This window comes from Sapajus apella, unplaced genomic scaffold, assembly GCF_009761245.1.
Source record: "Sapajus apella isolate SASKATOON/1434 unplaced genomic scaffold, GSC_monkey_1.0 scaffold82, whole genome shotgun sequence".
NCBI classification, from domain to species: Eukaryota; Metazoa; Chordata; class Mammalia; order Primates; family Cebidae; genus Sapajus; species Sapajus apella.
This window is the reverse complement of record NW_022437022.1, coordinates 720,887-741,579: the sequence shown is the minus strand read 5'-3', so window position 1 is coordinate 741,579 and position 20,693 is coordinate 720,887. Positions and strand designations below refer to the sequence as shown.

Here is a 20,693-nt window from a genome sequence, read left to right as displayed (position 1 = left end):
AAGAAAAACTCCACCCCCATCTCCAAACTATCAGCCTCTCGGCATTTATCTACATGAGACCCGCCCTCACCCACAGGATGCTGTGGTTTGGGGTTGTCAATCTTCTGTTGGGGTAGCAGGTGGTGGGGGCTGTCCTGTGTACTGCAGGATGCTGACCAGCTTCCCTGACCCATATCCACCAATGGCAGGAGCCCTGCTCCAGCTTAAAAACCAGAAAGTCTCCAGACATTGCCAGTGTCCCCTGGGGGCCACAGTCACCCCAAATGAATATGATGTCCCTGGGCAGAATCCATCTATTCTGGTCACTGTCCTCATCGTTTAGTCAAGATTGCTGCCTTCCTTCATTATTGGTTTCTGGGTCACCCATGCCATTGAATGGGAGGAAGCCCTGCCTGGCTAGGATGGGGCTGCTGAAGCAGACCCCGTTTGTATCCATGAGCCATGGGTGGGCTTGTATGCGGCTCACATGACAACTGGGAGTGGTAAAGCTGGATTCTAGTGACAATCTTGGCAGGACATCTACTGAGCTGAGATCCAACTCACATGTCAGACATCAACTGCCACATAGTTAGTTCTGGGTCACATTAGAAATCACCAAACTTTGCTGTTTCTCAGTCCATCTGTCAATAGGTAGGGATGCTGCTTCTCACAAACAAGTCAGTGGATACAGACAAGGACCAAAAGTATTTCAATTACATTCCACCTGAAAATGCTGAACACAGGACCACACAGTGGTCTGCACTGCATCAAAGTTTTGGTAACAAGTGGGCCCATTCTAAATAACAAACTCGCTGCTCAGAAATGCCAGCTTGTTGATCTTTGAAGGAAATCCAAACAACTGTGTCTACCCACAGATAAATGAGCTTGTCACCACTCCCTTGACCAGCTGAAATGTGCTTCTGAAATGGCTGTGGTCACAGGAGCCTTCTAGACCCCGAGCCATGGAAAGTCCTGGGCCCTTCAAAGGGCTGCACCTTCCCATCCTTGGTTAATTTATGCATCATCCAGACAACACATTATGACCCACTGTAGTCTCAGAAGGCACAAGGGAAATCCTTGTCATGTGCACTGGCTACATTTGTCCGGGGAACTTCAAGTTTTGTGAAAGAGAAACTGGAAGACCAGGCTCTTTCTTCTACCATCGGCTGGAGCCACAGTGCCTGGCTTCTCTCCCCAAGAGCTGTTGCTGAAATTCCACAGGGTTTGACCTCAACAAGATCTTTGAAGACTGAGGGACTCAGTTATAAGCCATGTAACAAAGCTGAAATCAGATGGTGTCTTTAGATATGGGAATAGTAGGAGAAAACACACCGTTGCCTTGTCACTGGGGGATTTACCTGCAGAGGCACAAAACGGGGGCTGATTCGCCTCACAGGAGCAGGCTGTTTCCAGAAAGGCACCGTGGCTGCTGGGCTGACAAACCCTAGGCTTGTTTCTTTGAGCTCACTGGCACGCAGTGATTGTTTCTGGGACTGCTGTCTGTCACCCGATAAACAATCTAAAGAAATTCTGTGAGCAAAGACTCAAACAGAAAAAAATTCCAAGGAGCTTCATATGCTTATGTGAAATACGTTTCAAAGTATAAGTGCAACTCTCTTGCCTAAGGCAGAATACAGGTCTACTCTTCACCACTGGGATACCACTGGAACATCTGGACGAAGGAACAGCACCTGGATATGCAAATGGTAGGCGCGCATCTAAGTTCTCCTTTAAACCCTCCCAATGAGATGGAGGAGCAGGGCAAACCAGCCTCAACAATCCAAATAATAGAACAGCAAGCCTACACACCCCAGGCTGCAGAGGCAGCCACTTCATAACAAAACCTGGTGTTCTCCTGCTTTTTACACATCGGGTGGACATTCTACCACTAATGTAACACTGCAGTCTCCACCCAATTTTCCCAGTAACAGTCAATCATGATATATTTCCTTCCTTTTACCTCTCCTGGATGTGTTCAAGACTCTGCACAGACTAAACACAGAGATGCTATCAGAGGGACTCACAGATTGTTTCCCTATATTTAAACTTTCTCTTTTGTTTGAGAAATTCAAGATAAGTTTGTCAATAATCCACAAATTCTTGAAATCAAGGGACCTGAGATTTGTTTTTGGCTGGTGTCTTTTGTTTTCCCAGTGCAAGAAACACAGTCCCAGTGAATATGCAGGCCATGCTTGAGGATCTATCCTTTCGAAATATCTCAGAGGCCCTGGAGGCAACGCCACATATCTGCAACCATCTGATCTTCAACAAACCTGACAAAAACAAGCAATGGGGAAAGGATCCCCTGTTTAATAAATGGTGTTGGGAAAACTGGCTAGCCCTGTACAGAAAGCAGAAACTGGACCCCTTCCTGACACCTTACACTAAAATTAACTCCAGATAGATTAAAGACTTAAACATAAGACCTAACATCATAAAAACCCTAGAAGAAAACCTAGGAAAAACCATTCAGGACAGGCATAGGCAAGGACTTTATGACTAAAACACCAAAAGCATTGGCAACAAAAGCCAAAATAGACAAATGGGACCTAATTAAACTCCAGAGCTTCTGTACAGCTAAAGAAACAATCATTAGAGTGAACCGGCAACCAACAGAATGGGAAAAAACTTTTGCAATCTACCCATCTGACAAAGGGCTAATATCCAGAATCTACAAAGAACTAAAACAAATTTACAAGAAACAAACAAACAAACAAACCCATCCAAAAGTGGGCAAATGATATGAACAGACACATTTCAAAAGAGGACATATATGAGGCCAACAAACATATGAAAAAATGCTCATCATCACTGATTATTAGAGAAATGCAAATCAAAACCACATTGAGATACCACCTCACGCCAGTTAGAATGGTGATCATTAAAAAATCTGGAGACAACAGATGCTGCAGAGGATGTGAAGAAATAGGAACACTTTTACACTGTTGGTGGGAGTGTAAATTAGTTCAACCATTGTGGAAAACAGTGTGGCACTTCCTCAAGGACCTAGAAATAGAAATTCCATTTGACCCAGCAATCCCATTACTGGGTATATCCCCAAAGGGTTACAAATCGTTCTACTATAAGGACACGTGCACACGAATGTCACAGCAGCACTGTTTACAATAGCAAAGACCTGGAACCAACCCAAATGCTCATCGACGATAGACTGGACAAGGAAAATGTGGCACATATACACCATGGACTACTATGCAGCCATAAAAAAACTATGAGTTCGTGTCCTTTGTAGGGACATGGATGAATCTGGAAACCATCATTCTCAGCAAACTGACACAAGAACAGAAAATCAAACGCCGCATGTTCTCACTTATAGGCTGGTGATGAACAATGAGAACACATGGACACAGGGAGGGAGCATCACATACTGGGATCTGTTGGGGGTCAGCTAGGGGAGGGACAGTGGGGCGCAGGGAGGTCAGGGAGGGATAACATGGGGAGAAATGCCAGATGTAGGTGACGGGGGGATGGAGACAGCAAACCATATCGCCATGTGTGTACCTATGCAACAATCCTGCATGATCTGCACATGTACCCCAGAACCTAAAGTACAATTTTTTTAAAAAAAGAGATATCTGTTTTCTTTAAAATTTCAGTGGAGCTCTGAGCAAATGAGGGTGGGATGGGATCATCTCAATGTTGTCATCAATTTGAACAATCTCTTCAGAGTGTAGGAGAATCACAGTTGATGAAAATTACATCACTTATACTCTACTTGCTGGCTGGGCAGATGTCCTTTGAAGGGCAAGTTAATGGATGACCTCATATCAAAGCAAACCATGTGCTACGGATGTGTCTGGGAATAAGCTGGGCGGGTCCCAGTCATGATGGCAGCACAGGCTGGGACCTCGCTCTGTGACAGCCTGGGGTTTAGCTCCACAGGAAAGGGGTGGAGTTTCAAGTGTCTTTTAGAGAGGATGTACAATGTTGGGTTGTTTTTTTTTTAACATAAATTTAATTCTGATTTTAACAGGAAATTTTACCTTCAATCCACATTTTACTAAAGAAAAAACTCTAGAAACTGGTATTCTGGATTCCCATATCAAATATTTACACTAGCAACAATTACAGAAGCTGAAGTTACTATGTAGAGATTGCCAAATTGGGTTATATTGTTTCTATATACTGTTATTGATGGTTGGGAGTAAAAACACTAGCTCTCTGCCAACGTTTTCTGTAAATAATACAAGCTTGCTTGCTTGCTTATTAATTAATTAATTAATTAGAGATGGGGTTTCACTATATTGGTCAGGCTGCTCTCGAACTCCTACCCTCAGGTGATCCACCCTCCTTGGCCTCCCAAAGTGCTGCGATTACAGGCGTGAGCCACCGTGCCCAGCCAAGCTTATTTATTTCTTTGAGTATTTTCGTCCTTTCGCCCTCTTTTCTTTCCTTCCTTTCCTTGCCAAATTCTGTGCCTGTCCCACAACTCTATTTTCTCAAAATACTGGGGCCACAAAGCTTTCATTCTTGGTGTATGTCATACACAAAGCTACGAACGGTGCTCCCTACATGCTGGATATGACTGAAAATATTCGTGATTTGCAAAACTATCTTTTAATGGATGACCTCATATCAAAACAAACTGAACTGCATCATATCAGAGCTTGGAAAATGGCAAATGGAGAGAATGTTCACTCAGGCTCAGGTGTCCCTGCCAGAGTCACTGCGCAGCTGAGCACAAGAGCACACACGCTGTGCTCCGATGCCCCGTGCTCCCACGCACCGTACGTGCTCCCATGCACTGCACTCACACAGGGCCCTGCTCACACAGCAGGCCTGCCTTACCTTCACGGCGTACTCAGTGTCAGTGGCTTTATGCACACATCGCTTGCACACCGAGTAGGAGCCAACCCCGATGTCTTCCTTGATCTCGTAGCCATCGGTGAAGTGGATGTTGTTCCCGTGTAACTGCTGCAGAGGGACCAGGAGAAGAGGGGCTGTCAGAACCCTCATGCAAGAGGGCAATGCAGCTACATGTACACAGAATGGGGGAGAAGAGAGGCGCCCACTGTGAACCCAGGGTGTGGAGGCCCAGGAGTTCATGGGTTCCCCTGCCCAAGGCTGCAGAGCTACTTAGTGATGTTCTAGACCTAAATTGCAACTTCTCTGATTCCTTGGGCTACAACTCTTAATTTTTAGACAGCAGGCCATTCAGTGTCCACTGACTGATGTGTTTCTCCCAAAGATCTGAGAGTAGGAGCATCTGAAAGTGAGAAGGAAGTGCTGGCAGCTACTGGGTGTGTGGCTCCAATGCCTGTATCCAGAGCAAGACTCTGGATGGAAACATCTCATTGGATATCTGATTCCATAGTGCCCAAGTCACAACCTGCTCTGACCTGCACACAGAAGCCCCACCCACCTGCTTTTAAATGAGACAGAAAGCTACCTATGGCAGCATGCAGTAACATGGCAATGTCCACTTTACACATGCTGTATTTCTCCAGAAGGCCACAAGGAAGGAAACAGGATGGAAATCCAATGCCATCCAATTTACCTGGACTTAATTCTTAAATAAGTTTAATAACAATTAGAATTAAGATTAATTAAGTTTAATCTCTTAGAGATTTCTGTATTCTGGTTATGTTTATTAGGTGGAAAACTCATTATAAAAATATCACCTTCTATAAACCTCCCAAAGCCTACATTTCATCATAGGAAAATGATGCCTGCGGATCAAACTGCTATCTTAGGGTCCTAGCTGGATTCCACAGTGAAGATGCTCCAGTTGCTGGCCATAGACACACCATGGTGACATTCTACCCAGGGCTTTTTCTTCCTTAAGATGAATGCAAATTGGGGTGGGAGCAAGGGCTCAGAACACCAACGAGACCACTCCAGGGACCATGATGAGAACCACTAGGGAGACCACAGGGACTATCACGGGAACCACCAAGTGGATCACCATGGGAACCACCATGGGAACCATCACAAGGACCATCACAGGGACCACCAGGGAGACCACCATGGGAACCACCATGGGAACCATCACAAGGACCATCATGGGGACCACCAGGGAGACCACAGGGACTATCAAGGGAACCACCACGTGGATCACCATGGGAACCACCATGGAAACCATCACAGGGACCATCATGGGGACCACCAGGGAGACCACCATGGGAACCACCATGGAGATCATCACAAGGACCATCATGGGAACCACCAGGGAGACCACCATGGGAACCACCACGTGGATCACCATGGAAACCACCATGCGGACCATCACAAGGACCATCATGGGGACCACCATGGCAGACACTCAGAACAATAGGAAGTGCCAGGGAGGAAGAATTGGTGATTGAAGTCCACCCACCATAAGCACCCAATCCCCAGGTCACTGAGGCCACAGGGAACGCCAGAGTCACCCCTCATCCAAGTGCCCTCTTACCCCCAACCCGCTGCAGGCAAACACAGTTACCTGCACGATTGGGTGAACTGGGACTTTGTGCAGATCTTGTTGTGAGGGCTCTTGGATCAGACTTGAGGCCACAAAGCTGAATCCTCTAAACAGGTGATGAGCATTCGCACTTGGGGGGACACCGGGAGAGTCTGCAGGTGACAGGGGCAGAGTTCAGATACCACAAAAGCTGGGTGACCCTGGGGTAAAGTGATTGTGTCTGTGTGTGTGTGTGTGCATGTGGTATGTGTGTGTAAGTTGTGTGTGCATGCGTGTGTGTGTTGTATGCCCGTGTTGGAGGAAAATGTAAAATAACATGTAGAAATGCTGAACCAGATGAAACGGATGCTAATGGTTTGATTTTTAAATGGCAGAAATACCCAGAACAAAAGCTTTAGGATTATCATTGATGGCATCTTTTAGTTTGCTGCCTTCGGAATTTACTATATGTTCTTAACCACAGTCCTCCACCCCTACCCACTCCAGACTCAGTTAAGAAGACACCAGTAACCTCAGGATGGAATTGTTAGTGAATGTGAGTCCCATATTCTTAGCATCTGGTCTCTAGATTTGACAGGTCCCACCCCTGCGCCCACAGCTGCGTAACTGTGTGTGTGCTGCGCATGTGTTCTGCTCTTCAAGGACATTTGGGCAATGTTGCTCCTGCCACAACAAGGCAGAGTACACAAGTTGTGATTCCCTTTCTTTAAGATTCTTCTGATCTCTATAAAATCTGTGTTCAAAAGCATGACTGCTGTGAGATCAATCCCACTTCAAGTTTATCATTAAGAAAAACAAAAGGATAAATGCCTCATGGGGAAAAAATATCTGCATCATACATAACAGATGAGAGCCTAAACTCTGTATTAACCAAAAGTTCCCAGAGATCAATGAGAAAATAGCAAAATACTCAAAGGAAGGAATTCTGATAGCTACCATAGGTTTGAAACAATGCCCAATCTCTCTAAGAAGTGAGCATACACATATTTAAATAGGATCACACTTTTGCCCAATGAATTAACAAAAGTGAAAGAAATCAATCACGTCTGGGTTTGCTAGGGGGTAGACACCCTTCTAATTGCAGGAGAGAGATTAACTGGCATAACCTTTTGGAGAGTCAATTGGTAGTGGTCATCCAACTTTAAAATTTGCATGTCCTTGAAGACAACTCTACATCTAGAAATTTATCCTACAGAATTGCTTTCAAAAGTACAAGGAACTTAAACAACTCAACAACAGCAACAAAACAAATAACCCCATTAAATTTTGGCCAGAGGACAGACATTTTTCAAAAGAAGACATACAGATGGCCAGACGGTATATGAAAAAATGCTCAAGATCACTAGTCATAAGAGGAATACAAATAAAAACCACGATGAGATATCATCTTACATCCATCAGAATGGCTATCACTAAAAAGTCAAAAAAATAACAGATGTTGGTGAGAATGTGGAGAAAGGGAACACTCATAGACTGTTGGTGGGAATGTAAATTAGTACAGCCTCTACAAAAAACAGTATGAAGCTTTCTCAAAGAACTAAAATTGGAACTACATTCAATGCAGCAATCCCACTGCTGGGCATCGACCCCAAGAAAAAGAAATCATTGTCTCAGAAAGACACCCACACTTGCAAGCTTACTGCAGCACTACCCATAACTGTAAAGTTGTGGAGTCAGCCACAGTGTCCTTCAACCAGAGACTGGATAAAGAAGATGTGGTACATATACACAATGGAAAACTTTTAGTCATAAAAAAGAATGAAATCATGTCTTTTGCAGCAACATGGATGGAAACGGAGGCCATTATTTTAAGTGAAGCAACTCAGGAAGGTCAAACCCCACATGCTGTCACTCATAAGTGGGTGCTGAATAATGTGTGCGTGTGGCTGTTGAGTGTGGAGGGACAGAGAATGGAGACGTGGGAGGAGGTGAGGGATGAGAAATGACTTAATGGGTACCATGAACACTCTTCAGGTGATGGTCACACTAAAAGCCCAGCTCGCACCGTTATGCAATATACCCATGAGCAAAGCTACAGCTGTACCCGACATTTCCACAAATAAAAAACAAAACAAGCAAATGAAAAACCCCAAAGTACTTAGACATTAATGTAGAAAAAGTCTGTTTCAGTGATATATGTTACAGAAGAGAAAAAGGAGACACAAAATACTCCTCACTAAGACAATCACGGCCACGGTCAACAGTGGCCCATCCGTATCAGGACGCTCGTAATGGATGCTACGTGAGTCCTGCCGGTGAGACCAGGGCCACCAGAAGGAGCCACAGCTGCGTGGACTGACAGAGACGTGGCTTCCTAATTGTTTGTCAAACTGAAAAAAGCAAAAAGCTGTTGAAGAAGAACTCAGACATTATTTCAAAAATTTAAATATATTTAAATATATATATATATATACACACACATAGAGAGAGAGAGAGAGAGAGAGAGAGTAGATAGATAGATGAGCTAGGCATGGTGGCTCATGCCTGTAATCCCAGCACTTTGGGAGGCTGAGGCGGGTGGATTGCCTGAGTTCAGGAGCTCAAGATCAGCCTGGGCAACATAGTGAAACCCCATCTCTAATAAAAATACAAAAAGCCAAGTATAGCGGTGGGTGCCTGTAATCCCAGCTACTAGGGAGGGTGAGGCAGGAGAATTGCCTGAACCCGGGAGGCGGAGGTTGTAGTGGGCAGAGATTGTGCCCTTGCATTCCAGCCTGGGCAACAAGAGCAAAACTCTGTCTCAAAAAAAAAAAAATATATATATATATATAGAGTAATAGGATAACAGAATAAGAGATTTAATATATTAAAATAGAATATATATTACATTAAAATAGAATACTATATTATATAACATGTAAACATAATATATAAAATATAATATGTAATTTTTCCTGAAAACATCCACATGTAAAAATGTAAACATCCTTATTTATGTATCTTTTAAGACTCCATGTATGCAGAGGGTGTAACTGTATATTCTAGAATTCTCTACCTGCAGGCCTTTGTCTCTTAGCCCTCATTCCCCGCCTCCTCTGTTTAGGTGCTGTACTTTGAAATGAAAAAAATACACCCAGTTCTCAGTTTTATCTCTTCATGGTGAGGCAGGTGTGTGGGGGTGGCAGACAGCTGCAGAGAACATGTGTTTTGTTTCTTAGTATCATATTCTGGGGCAACAGTTATGAGGGCTGCTTCTCCAAAACCCAGGAACCAGTCCCCACTCTGCGTGGCCCTCTGGTGCCAGTGGGGGCCAGGCCGTGGACAGACACTGGTGCTCTTCCAGTGGTAGGAAGCTTCACAGACCTGGCTCATCCTCAGTGTCCGGGACCAAGAAGCAGGCAGAGCCAGTGTCAGCCCTCGAAGGGACCTTCACAGTCACCCCAGGTAGATGCCCACAAGATCCTTGGACTAATGTGACCCCAGTTGGCTGTGTTTGGAAATAAACATCCAACCGCCAGACTAGGGAGGTATCATCAAAAAACCCAAGGCACAGACAGTTGTGTTTAGAAACTGAAACTCTGCAGTGTGACCCGGCGGAGAAGCACGGGCTTTCTGAGCGGCTCGGCTTCCCAGTACACGGAGCCACTCAAGGAGGAAGCGCTCTTGCTGCTCAGTTTGTTAACTGCACGGAAGTCTGGCTTTGAGGTCGGCCTCCTCCCAGAGATTACCCCAGCTACCACATGCCTCATATTCTCCCTGGAAAAATGAAGGGCACGTGGCTACATCATAGTTTAAAACATCCTCAAACCTGGAGGCCCTTTATGTCCTAACTTAGGGCCGTAGACTCAGAACGTGAGAAGCCACGATAAGAGTGAAGTGCCAAGCACAGATTGGGAGTCTAATTCACAGCCTGTGGAGCAGAGTGTGGATTGCGAGTCTAATTCACTGCCCGTGGAACAGTGTGTGGATTGGGAGTCTAACCCACAGCCCGTGGAGGAGTGTGTGGATTGGGAGTCCAATCCACAGCCCGTGGAGGAGTGTGTGGATTGGGAGTCCAATTCACAGCCCGTGGAGGAGTGTGTGGATTGGAGTCTAATTCACAGCATGTGGAACAGTGTGTGGATTGGGAGTCTAATTCAAAGCCCATGGAGCAATGAGTGGATTGGGAGTCTAATTCACTGCTCATGGAGGAGTGTGTGAATTGGGAGTCTAATTCACAGCCCTTGGAGGAGTGTGTGGATTGGTAGTCTAATTCACAGCCCATGGAGGAGTGTGTGGATTGGGAGTCTAATTCACAGCCCGTGGAGGGGTGTGTGGATTGGGAGTCTAATTCACAGCCTTTGGAGCGGTGTGTGGATTGGGAGTCTATTTCACAGCCCATGGCGGACTGTGTGGATTGGGAGTCTAATTCACAGCTCGTGGAGGAGTGTGTGGATTGGGAGTCTAATTCACAGCCCGTGGAGCAGTGAGTGGATTGGGAGTCTAACTCACAGCATGTGGAACAGTGTGTGGACTGAGAGTCTAATGCACAGTGTGTTGAGGAATGTGTGGATTGGGAGTCTAACGCACAGCGTGTGGAGCAGTGTGTGGATTGGGAGTCTAATTCACAGCCCCTGGAGCAGTGAGTGGCTTGGGAGTCTAATTCACAGCATGTGGAGGAGTGTGTGGCTTGGGAGTCTAATTCACAGCATGTGGAGGAGTGTGTGGCTTGGGAGTCTAATTCACAGCGTGTGGAGGAGTGTGTGGATTGGGAGTCTAATTTACAGCCCGTGGAGCAGTGAGTGGATTGGGAGTCTAATTCATAGCATGTGGAAGATTTTGTGGCTTGGGAGTCTAATTCACAGCATGTGGAACAGTGTGTGGATTGGGAGTCTAATGCACAGCGTGTGGAGGAATGTGTGGATTGGGAGTCTAATTCACAGCCTGTGGAGCAGTGTGTGCAGGGGTTGGGTGCAAGCCATGTTAACCTGATACATACACCTTCATTGGTAAGTGGAAAATCTGTAAATCTGATAAGCAATGTCTTCTAGCCTACCAAGAGGCATGGAAGACACAGCTACACCTTCCTGGCCAGAGAACTTGTGCCTCTCCCCACACAGACCAAGGAGAGCCTGCAGAAAGGGTAAGAGTGACAGCAATCTACCGAAGGCCAAGTGGCTCTTCACCGGAAGTGAAGCGGCTGACATCTGGTAGATGTGGCTAGCTAGTGAGGAAATGACAGGTGGCCTAAATAGAATTTAACATACTTTATAATCACCTGAGGGATGCTGATTTTCAGCACAATATTTAAGAAGAGCAAAAATGTGAGTTAGAGAAGAGGACATTTAGAACTACAGTAATTACAAACAACCTCTCGTGATCCTGTGGGTATTTCCCGATTTGGGGAGTCTGCCTGATCGGATTTAAATCTTAGATTGCCATTTTTGGCTAAGCAGCATGCTCCGATGGGCAGCCAATGTGTGATCAGGAATAGAAGCCAACTCGAACACTGGCTGAAGTTTAAGAAAAGACTGAAAGCCTACCCACAAGCAAATCCCCCGTGCATCCAGGGTCTAACATAAAGGATTTGTAGCTTATCTTCCGCTTCAGTCACCTTTCTGCAGCTGCTCATTCACCCAGCCCTGTGCTCAGCTCACATGCTTAGACACCTACTTTCTTCCTGTGTAAATCAGAATGAGTTTAATGTGTCTTTAGCACTTCAATTACTACCTACCTCAAAGGCAAACTGTGGTGTGATAAATTAAGTAAAACTGATTGGAGAACTGGAAAAACTAAGGAATAAGGAAGCCAATTCTGAATAGCATTGGAATGTATTGTGTCTAATTATGTTTTCCTTAGGCTATTAATAAAACAAAAGTGAATTCTCTTTGTGCCCAAAAAAACGCTTCTCGTGCCACTGGCCAACTAGGTGGGAGTTTAAGTTATTCACGGATAAGATAAAAGCCATGTCCATGTGAATATTCGAGTTGACTGTATTAACATTTTCTTACCAAGCAGCACAAATACAGACTTTCTTTCCACATTTTAAACACACAGCCCCACGTGGTGGCACCTCAGAAGGATGTGTGCACATTCTGTTGGGGACCACATGGTCCCTGTGGACTCAGGGACAATGATCTCGTGGTTGGACCTAATTCCCTTTGAGCTCCTTTTACATTCAGGTCAACTGTAGGTGGATGAATATAATGACCTGCTTGGGTGACCTGTGGGCAGAGCCAGGATGAAATCCTGCCCCATGTTTTCAAACTCAGAAACTGAAAGTAATCCTGTTCTGTGAATTGGGTTCATTTTGTCAATGGGAAGGACCAACCCCAACACTTCCCAAATACTTTCTGAGGAAACTGAGAACTAGCTGAAAATCCCACCATGACTTTTTTGAGAAAACAGACCTGGGAGTGTCCTCCAAGGCAGCTTCATTACATCACGAATCAGTGATGACCCAAAGCTGTAATGACAGTTTTGATTCTACCTGGGGACTGCAGGAGGACCCAAAAGAAGCAATGAGAAGTGGGTGGCAGGACCCCCAAGCTAACAGTGCCTGGAATCAGCTTTCTTCCTGTTCTTCGTACCAACGTGGCCTGGGTCAGGAGCTGACCTAGGCCCATCAGAAGTCCCACTCCAAGCCCCACACCCTTCCGACCTGCACAAGCTCACACCCACCTTGATGTGCCCATCTGGGTATGGCAAACAGGGATTTGACCAACAGCCTGAACCCAGAGGAACAAATGGACTCTCTGTTCTAAATTCATCTACACTTGACACTTTGTGGCTGAGCATCTATTTGTTTCCTCATTATCTTTTAAAAAACATGACAATTTCAGATTCAAAAGTGGTCAGGAAAAAATACGGTGAATCCCTAGACCCAAGACGCAGACTGGACAACCACCAGCTATCTGGATGTGTCCCACCTACATCTACAGAAGGAGGTTGGGGATGGTTTTATACATAACCAGCATGCCGTTAGTGTTGTGGACTGACGATGTCCTTCCCAAATGCGAAAGTTAAAGCCCTAACCCCTGTGTAACTGCATTTGGAGACAGGCCTTGGTGTGGTTTGGCTCTGTGTCCCCACCCAGATCTCATCTTGTAGCTCCCATAATTCCCACGTGTTGCGGGAGGGACCTGGTGGGAGATGATTGAAACATGAGGGCGGGTCTTTCCCGTGCTGTTCTTATGATGGTGAATGACCCTCATGAGACTGGAGGGTTTTAAAAAGGGGAGTTCTCCTGCACAAGCTCTTTGCCTGCTGCCATCCATGTCAGAGGGGACTTGCTCCTACTTGCCTTCCACCACGATCGAGAGGCTTCCTCAGCCATATGGAATTGTAAGTGCATTAAACTTCTTTCTTTTGTAAACTGCCCAGTCTCTGGTATGTCTTTATCAGCAGCGTGAAAACAGAATAATGTAGACTTTTAAGGGAATAACTGAAGTAAAATGAGGATAAAAGTGTGAAGCCCTAATCCAAGAGGACTGGTGTCCTTATAAGAAGGTGGAGAGACACCAGAGCTGTCTTTCTATTGATTGATTGACTGAGGCAGGATCTCGCTCTGTCACCTGTGCTGGACTGCAGTGGCATGATCTCAGCTCACTGTAACCTCCACCTCTTGGGTTCAAGCAATTCTCCTGCCTCAGCCTCCTGAGTAACTGGGATTATAGGCGCCTGCCACCATACCTGGCTAATATTTTTTTGTTTTAGTAGAGACGGGTTTTCACCATGTTGGCTAGGCTGGTCTCAAACCCCTGACCTTGTGATCTGCCCACCTTGGCCTCCCAAAATGCTGGGATTACAGGCATGAGCCACTGCATCTGGCCCAGGTCAATCTTGCTGTCTTTGCACATACAGAAGAAAGGCCATGTGGCGACACAGCAAGAAGGCAGCTGTCTGCAAGTCAGGGTGAGAGCCCTCACAGGAACCAACCCTGTCAGTACTTTGTACTTGGACTTCCAGACTGTGAGAAAATAAATGAACCCTGTTAGTACTTTGGACTTGGACTTCCAGCTGTGAGAAGATAAATGACTGTTGCTTAAACCAGCCAGTCTGTGGTATTTTGTTATGACAGCTTTATCAGACCAGGATGATCACCATATATAAAAAAAAGCAAACTTTAATTCATTGATATCCCAAAAATATAACTTTTAAAGGGAGCTGACCAGTTCTGATGAAACTTGCTAGACCCCCAAGAGTAATTTCAGACACACCAGGAGACCGAATGTATACATCCATTTGCTATGCTATTTAGTAGCCAATACAGCTTTTCAAATGGGTTTGTTTTTGCCATGAATAATATCCAGAGCTGACAAATCTACAGACATAACTGACAACCTTCCCTCTCCGTAAATGCACTTTAATTAAAAAAATAATTAATTAAAAGAGGGATTTTAATTGTCTCCAGCTTCTTTTCTTGCTCTTGCTCTTTGTCTCTCTGACACAGAAAGTAACTAGACCAGCGACTTGGAATATGAGAATCCATAGGACACCTTCAGCATTTCCAGGGTGGAGGTTACGGAGGGAACAACAGAGAATTGGGGCTATCACTTCAACCTTTATCACTGAGCAAAGAAAACTACTACCAAAATCCCCAAACAGAACAGACAGTTATTTTCCATCGCAAGAATGCTTAAGCATGGGAATCCCCCGTGCCTAGATATCTGTCCCTATGGGGTCAGGTGGGAGAAGCCACCGAAAGAGGGAACCGCTATGGCACACACCTGTGGGCGTCCGGGCTGTGAACTCGGGGTCAAAGTGGAAGGTGTCCTCAGGCCTGCCCACTGCTGGTTTGAACGGTGGCTTGATCTCCTTCCGGTACAGCTTCTATTAATGCAAGGAAAGCGAGAAAGGGCGCTGAGGATGCATAGACATCGCTGCAGAACACTGGGGACACAGGAACCTGCTGCGGGGAAGGAGGGGCGGATCACAAGGTCAGGAGTTTGAGACCAGCATTCTTACCACAGACTGTGTCGGCCTCTTGGATGACAAGGGATTTCTACATATTTTCAAATATAGATGACATATAAAAATATATTAATATGTGTGGTATTAGTGATAATATGGCATATATAATAACTACATATTATAGAAAGATATATAAAAGGCATAGTTTGAGGTATAAAGGTTTGGGGACATGCTAAGTGTTTTTCATTTTATGGCAATAGTTTTCAAGCTCCTTTTTGGTAGTAGAATCTTTTTTTCCAAGTAAAATCATACAGGAGGGCCACTGGCTGCCCCCACTGCAGCTTTGGGGCTCTCTCCTCCCTGCCCTGGGACTCTGGGGCACCTAACCCTAACCCTAACCATGGACCTTCAGCTCTGTGAGACACTGCAAAAACTGCCACCTCAGAGCCAGCCCAGGGTGCTGTCTTACCACCTGTCTCAGGGTCTATGCTCTGGGGGCCATGGCACCTCTGCCAGGACCCTGCCTTCGGTGTCAGAATAGGGCACCCAGGATCCTCTATGGGAGGATGCCTGCAACTGTAGAGAACCAGCTCTTCCCATGGCCCCCTCTGGGCTCGAACTCATTTCCTGGACAGGACCTTGGACAGAAGGCACAGAGAGTGCACAGCCCTCCGTGCTCTGGTCTCAGAGCTGCCTGCCTGACGATGCATTCCAAAGTTGAGATGAGTGGTTTTCAGTCCTCTGGGGCAACGATGCACTCTGCTGGGATAATTGAATGTAAGGGAACAAGGCACAGGCATCTGGAACCTGGCGTGATCCTCGGGCAGGTGATGCCTTAGGCGGACGGAGCTGGAGGGGCACAGTGTGGAGAGGAGCATGGAGACGGAGGGCGCTGCCGGGAGGGTGGGGGCCTGCTGGGCAGGTTCGGTAGAGGACGCTGGGTTTAGTCAAACCACCCTGGTGACAGAGGCACGGGCCACGCCAATGCGCCGAGGGGCCAGTCTGGCAGTGGGCAGGCAGCAGCAGGGCAGGGCCGGGCTGGGTCTTACTGCCCCTACTGAGCATGGGGTTTCCTTAATCCTGCCTGGTGGGGTCCACATGGTGTTGGCTGAAAACTTCAAGCCTGGAGCCCTCTCTTGGGCACTTGTGTGTGACCATCATGGAGCTCAGCTCTGGAGTCAGGGACCCCCATGGCCATGCAGCTCTGGAAAACAGATGCACTGGCTGCAGCTGAAGCCCGCTTTACATCTCTCAAGGACACTGGAAAACAGATTTCAACACCTCCTCAGATGAGGCCCAACGGGAAGGAGGAGGAGGGAGGAGGGTGTTTGACATGTGGGTCCCACCTGGGGCTCTGTTTATCCGGGAGCACTTGGGTAAGAGCCCAGGCTGCAAACCAGGGCCCACAGCTACTGCAGGGGGGTGGGTGCCGAATGATGTCCCCGAGCTCCCACGGGGGGTTATCAGGAGCAGGAGCTGTGGCCTGATGTATAGGAGCTCAGGGCATGCACATAGAGCCATCAGAGGAGAAACAGGGTTGAATTCAGGAGCTCAGGGCGTGCACGTGGAGCCATCAGAGGAGAAACAGGGTTGAATTCAGGAGCTCAGGGCGTGCACATCGAGCCATCAGAGGAGAAACAGGGTTGAATTCAGGAGCTCAGGGCGTGCACGTGGGAGCCATCAGAAGAAAAACAAGGTTGAATTCAGCCCCAAATCATTTGGTGCCCTGGGTGCACAGTTTTCATTAGGCATTCAGTCACTCTTCAAGCCATTTTCAGAAATGAAAGGATGCTGCTTTCTGCAGCGAGGCACAGGCCAGGTGGGAATAAACTCCCCAGACGCATATATTTGCCCGAGAATGTCTACTGAGCCAAGGAGACCCGATGAGAAGCCCAGGCCATCGGGTGCCATGAGCAGGCCAGTGCAGCCTGTTCCCCACCCAGCAAGTCCTGGGAGCCAGGCTACTAAGAATCCTGCTGGAGTAAAAATCACACCCTCCCTCTGCGTGAGAGTGAGGGAGGGAGGGAGGGAGAGAAGGAGAGACGAGAGAGAGATGGCGGGGGAGAAAGAGATGGAGAGAAGCGGGGAGAGGGAGGAGGAGGGGGAGAGAAGGTGGGATAACAGAGAGCGCGTGCACTAGCTCGCTCCAGCACAGAGCCAGGCCTCCTACTTTTATTATGAGGAGGAATTTATTTGCACAAGAGATTTCCATTAGAAACAAAATTCAAAACTAGTTGTCACTTATTAATTCTAGTGTGAAATCTTTGCTTCTGGAAAGCGAGGGCCCATGTGGCCCCTCCAGCTCCTCTCCTCTGCGCCAGCACTTCCTCCATTGCCCAGGACCCCTGCCCCTGCCCCCGCCCCACCACAGCCTCTGATAAAACCGTCCCCGGAGCCCGCTGTCCGGTGCTTCTGTATGGAGGGGTTTTGCCTCCACTGGGACATCTGCCCGGAGACACTGCTGGCTGCCACACCTGTGTGACTGCTGCAGGCTCCCAGGCGGTGGAGCTGGATGTATGGAACTCACCCACCCGGAACAGCACCCCCCACAGCATCGCCCAGGCACCACCAGGGCTGAAGGCAGGAGACCTGGCCCTGCCTGCTTCCTTCTCTCCCCATCTCCCTTCCTGCCTTGTTTCTGCTCCAACCTTCGAAAATGTAACGTCAATCTGCTTCTTCAAGAAGGACTGGGTGTCGAGGCGACTGGCCACTGTCCTTGGAACCCCTTCCCCTCCCCATGGAACCCCCGTGTGGCAAGGCTGCAGGCCCTGCCTGGCTTCCTGAAGACCACATCCTTCACCCTCCTCATCAACTGAGGGGCAGGTGCCACAGCCTCGCTTCACATAAGCTGTCCAAGAAAGCACAGGCTCGCTCTCTGGCCACCCTGACTTGGGAGGCTCCGGCCCGGAGGCTGTCACCTTCCCGCCTTCCGAGTCAGATTCACAGCCCAGCACTGGCACTGCTGTAACATCCTCTGGGCTGAGGGCATTCCCATTCCTTTCATACGAAGTACCCGTTGCTAAGTCAGGTACCAGTTCCCTACATCCCAGGACGCTTCGCCTGGTGGCTGGGCTCAGATTTCCCCTGTGATCAGCCCCATCTGTGCCTTTCCCAGTGCTGGGAGTCACCCAGGATGCCCAGTGAGGAGGTTCTGAGCCCATGTGGTTCCGCAGCGTGCTGGTACCACGCAAACAGCTCCTACTTGCATGGCGCAGGAACAAGCCTGCCTCTGCTTTCCTGTGCTTTCCACCCCTCGGGGGTGAGCCCAGGCTTTCAGCTCACAGACCCCAACATGGCCAGAGGGAGCATGCGTGTGAGAGCGGACAGTGGCTGGCTGAGGGCCAGGGCCTGCCTTCTGTCCGCAGGAGCCTTCAGGCAACAGTCCACCCCGAGCGCGGTCCTGCCTGCCGATTGTGGCCTCCAGACCACCACGCCCCATCTGCCGGAGGCTGCTGCATTTTCGCTCTGGTCTGGGCCAGGGAGTGAGGTTCTGTGTGGGGGAGCCGGTCACTCTGGCCATGTGGACAGTTTCCTTAACGCTTGCTGCAATTTTAATGGCCAGTCAATGTCTTTGGGCTGCTGCAGAAACGTGGAATGTGCTAATGTGTGTTACTACTATGCATGCTTTTCCTTTCCGTGTGCAAACCTAAGACTGGGTTTGGGGTTTTAGGGGAGAAGTCACCCAGCCTCATGCTGGGTATGGAGCCACTGTAGGCAGGGCTGTGTTGAGGGAAATGGCAGCTGCATCTCACCTGGGTTTTGAGCTTGATGGGACAGACAGTGGCAATTCCGCCCTGGATCCCTCCTCTCTGAGACTCTGGGACAATTCATACCAAAACCCACAGAGAGAAAAATTGATCAAATTCACCAGGCACATTTAAAAGCATCTCATCTGTCCCAGGATATCAGAATGACAGAGCATGGCAGCAGTGCTGAAACGCATTTCATATGATACAAGTGCGCCCAAGGAAGCCTGGAGCAGGCCCGTCAGGATTCTGTTTCTACTGCAGACCTTCAAATAGGTGAGAGGAGGATGGAGACAGCAACATGAAAACGGGGACTGGGCAATGACCCGGGAAATGGACACAGCCTGGGGTCTCAGGCCCCAACATCTGCCTTCTGCAGACAGTCTGGCTTCAGGCATTGTGGAATTAATATGCTCTAATAAAGCAAGAGACACATTTATAGATCATTCCTAAAATAGTAACACAAGACTACGCAGACCAGAGAGGAGACAGGATGGAAAGCGCCACAGGAAGAATCTGAATGATTTTCAAAGCGTCATGATGGGTGTGACGGGTCAGTGGCTCAGGGAGGGGACTGTGCCTGCAGTTTACCCGGCTGTAAGTGGGTCCAACAGGATAAGCGCCCGGACTGAAAAGCTGAGAAACCAAAGGGTGATGACTGACTCACAGAGTCCTTGCTGGGTCCCCTGAAGGGAGGGTGCCCCCAGTGTATACGACGCAGGTAGAAGGATGGAAATCTTGCTACTGGCAATGGCAGCAACGGCTGCATGAGGAGCCCTGTGCTGTGAGGCCCTGACCTGCAGCCTACAGCTCCCAGACCCCCCACTTCACCCTCTGTGCCACAGTGCAAATACTCTGCTTGTGGGCAAGAAGTACAGAGTGGCCTGAAGACCCGGAACCCACCCTCTGCTCCCGCCAGGACACACAACAGCCAAGTTCAGGGCACGCCCCACACACTGCCAGATCACTGAGCAACCTTAGGCACGCTTCTCTTGTCCCGTGCCTCAGTTTCCTCTACAAGCCTCTTCCATCTGGCAGAATAACAGCCAATGAAGTACTTGGAAGGGTTTCAAAATGTGCAAGAACACAAACATGAGCTATTAGTACTGATAATAATGAATAACAGTCATAATGAGAGTCAACATGGCCGGGTGCGGTGGGTCAAGCCTGTAATCCCAGCACTTTGGGAGACCGAGGCGGGCAGACCATGAGGTCAGGAGCTTGAGACCAGGCTGGCCAATATGGTGAAACCCCACCTCTACTAAAAATACCAAAATTAGCCAGGCGTGGTGGCGTGTGCTGTAGTCCCAGCTACTTGGGAGGCTGAGGCAGCAGAAGAGATTGCTTGCACCCGGGAAGAGGAGGTTGTAGTGAGCCAAGATTGAGCCACTGCACTCCGGCCTGGGTGAGAGAGAGAGACTCCATCTCAAAAAAAAAAAAAAAAAGTGTCAATGCAATACTAAGGGTCTAGGCCCCGAACAGAATTCTAGAAACAAAGATGTCCCTCTTCCCAGTGACTGACTGTGTCTCCCACATCATCGTTCTCTGCCTGTTAAAATATTTGCAGTCCCCTAGGTCCCCTGTGAGGGATGTCAGGCTGGGCTGGGAGCTGTCCTCAGACTGGCTCGTGCTGTCTGCAGTGATTAACTTTTCCAAAGCTTATTTGGGGTTAGTGCTAATTCTGTGTTCTCGGCATGCTTCAGCCATGGGGGAAAAGC

At 47.9% G+C, this 20,693-nt stretch overlaps 1 protein-coding gene across 6 annotated transcripts in view; it reads right to left on the bottom strand.

The window, feature by feature from the left end:
* Positions 1-20,693, bottom strand: part of RPS6KA2 (ribosomal protein S6 kinase A2) — a 447,811-nt gene that overhangs the window by 31,373 nt on the left and 395,745 nt on the right. For all 6 annotated transcript variants that reach the window (XM_032253221.1, XM_032253224.1, XM_032253226.1 and 3 more), the window contains 3 exons: positions 15,046-15,148; positions 6,419-6,549; positions 4,786-4,911 (listed from right to left, as the gene is read on the bottom strand). In XM_032253221.1, the coding sequence (XP_032109112.1) occupies positions 4,786-4,911; positions 6,419-6,549; positions 15,046-15,148 (360 nt within the window). The remainder of the gene's footprint in view (positions 1-4,785; positions 4,912-6,418; positions 6,550-15,045; positions 15,149-20,693) is intronic.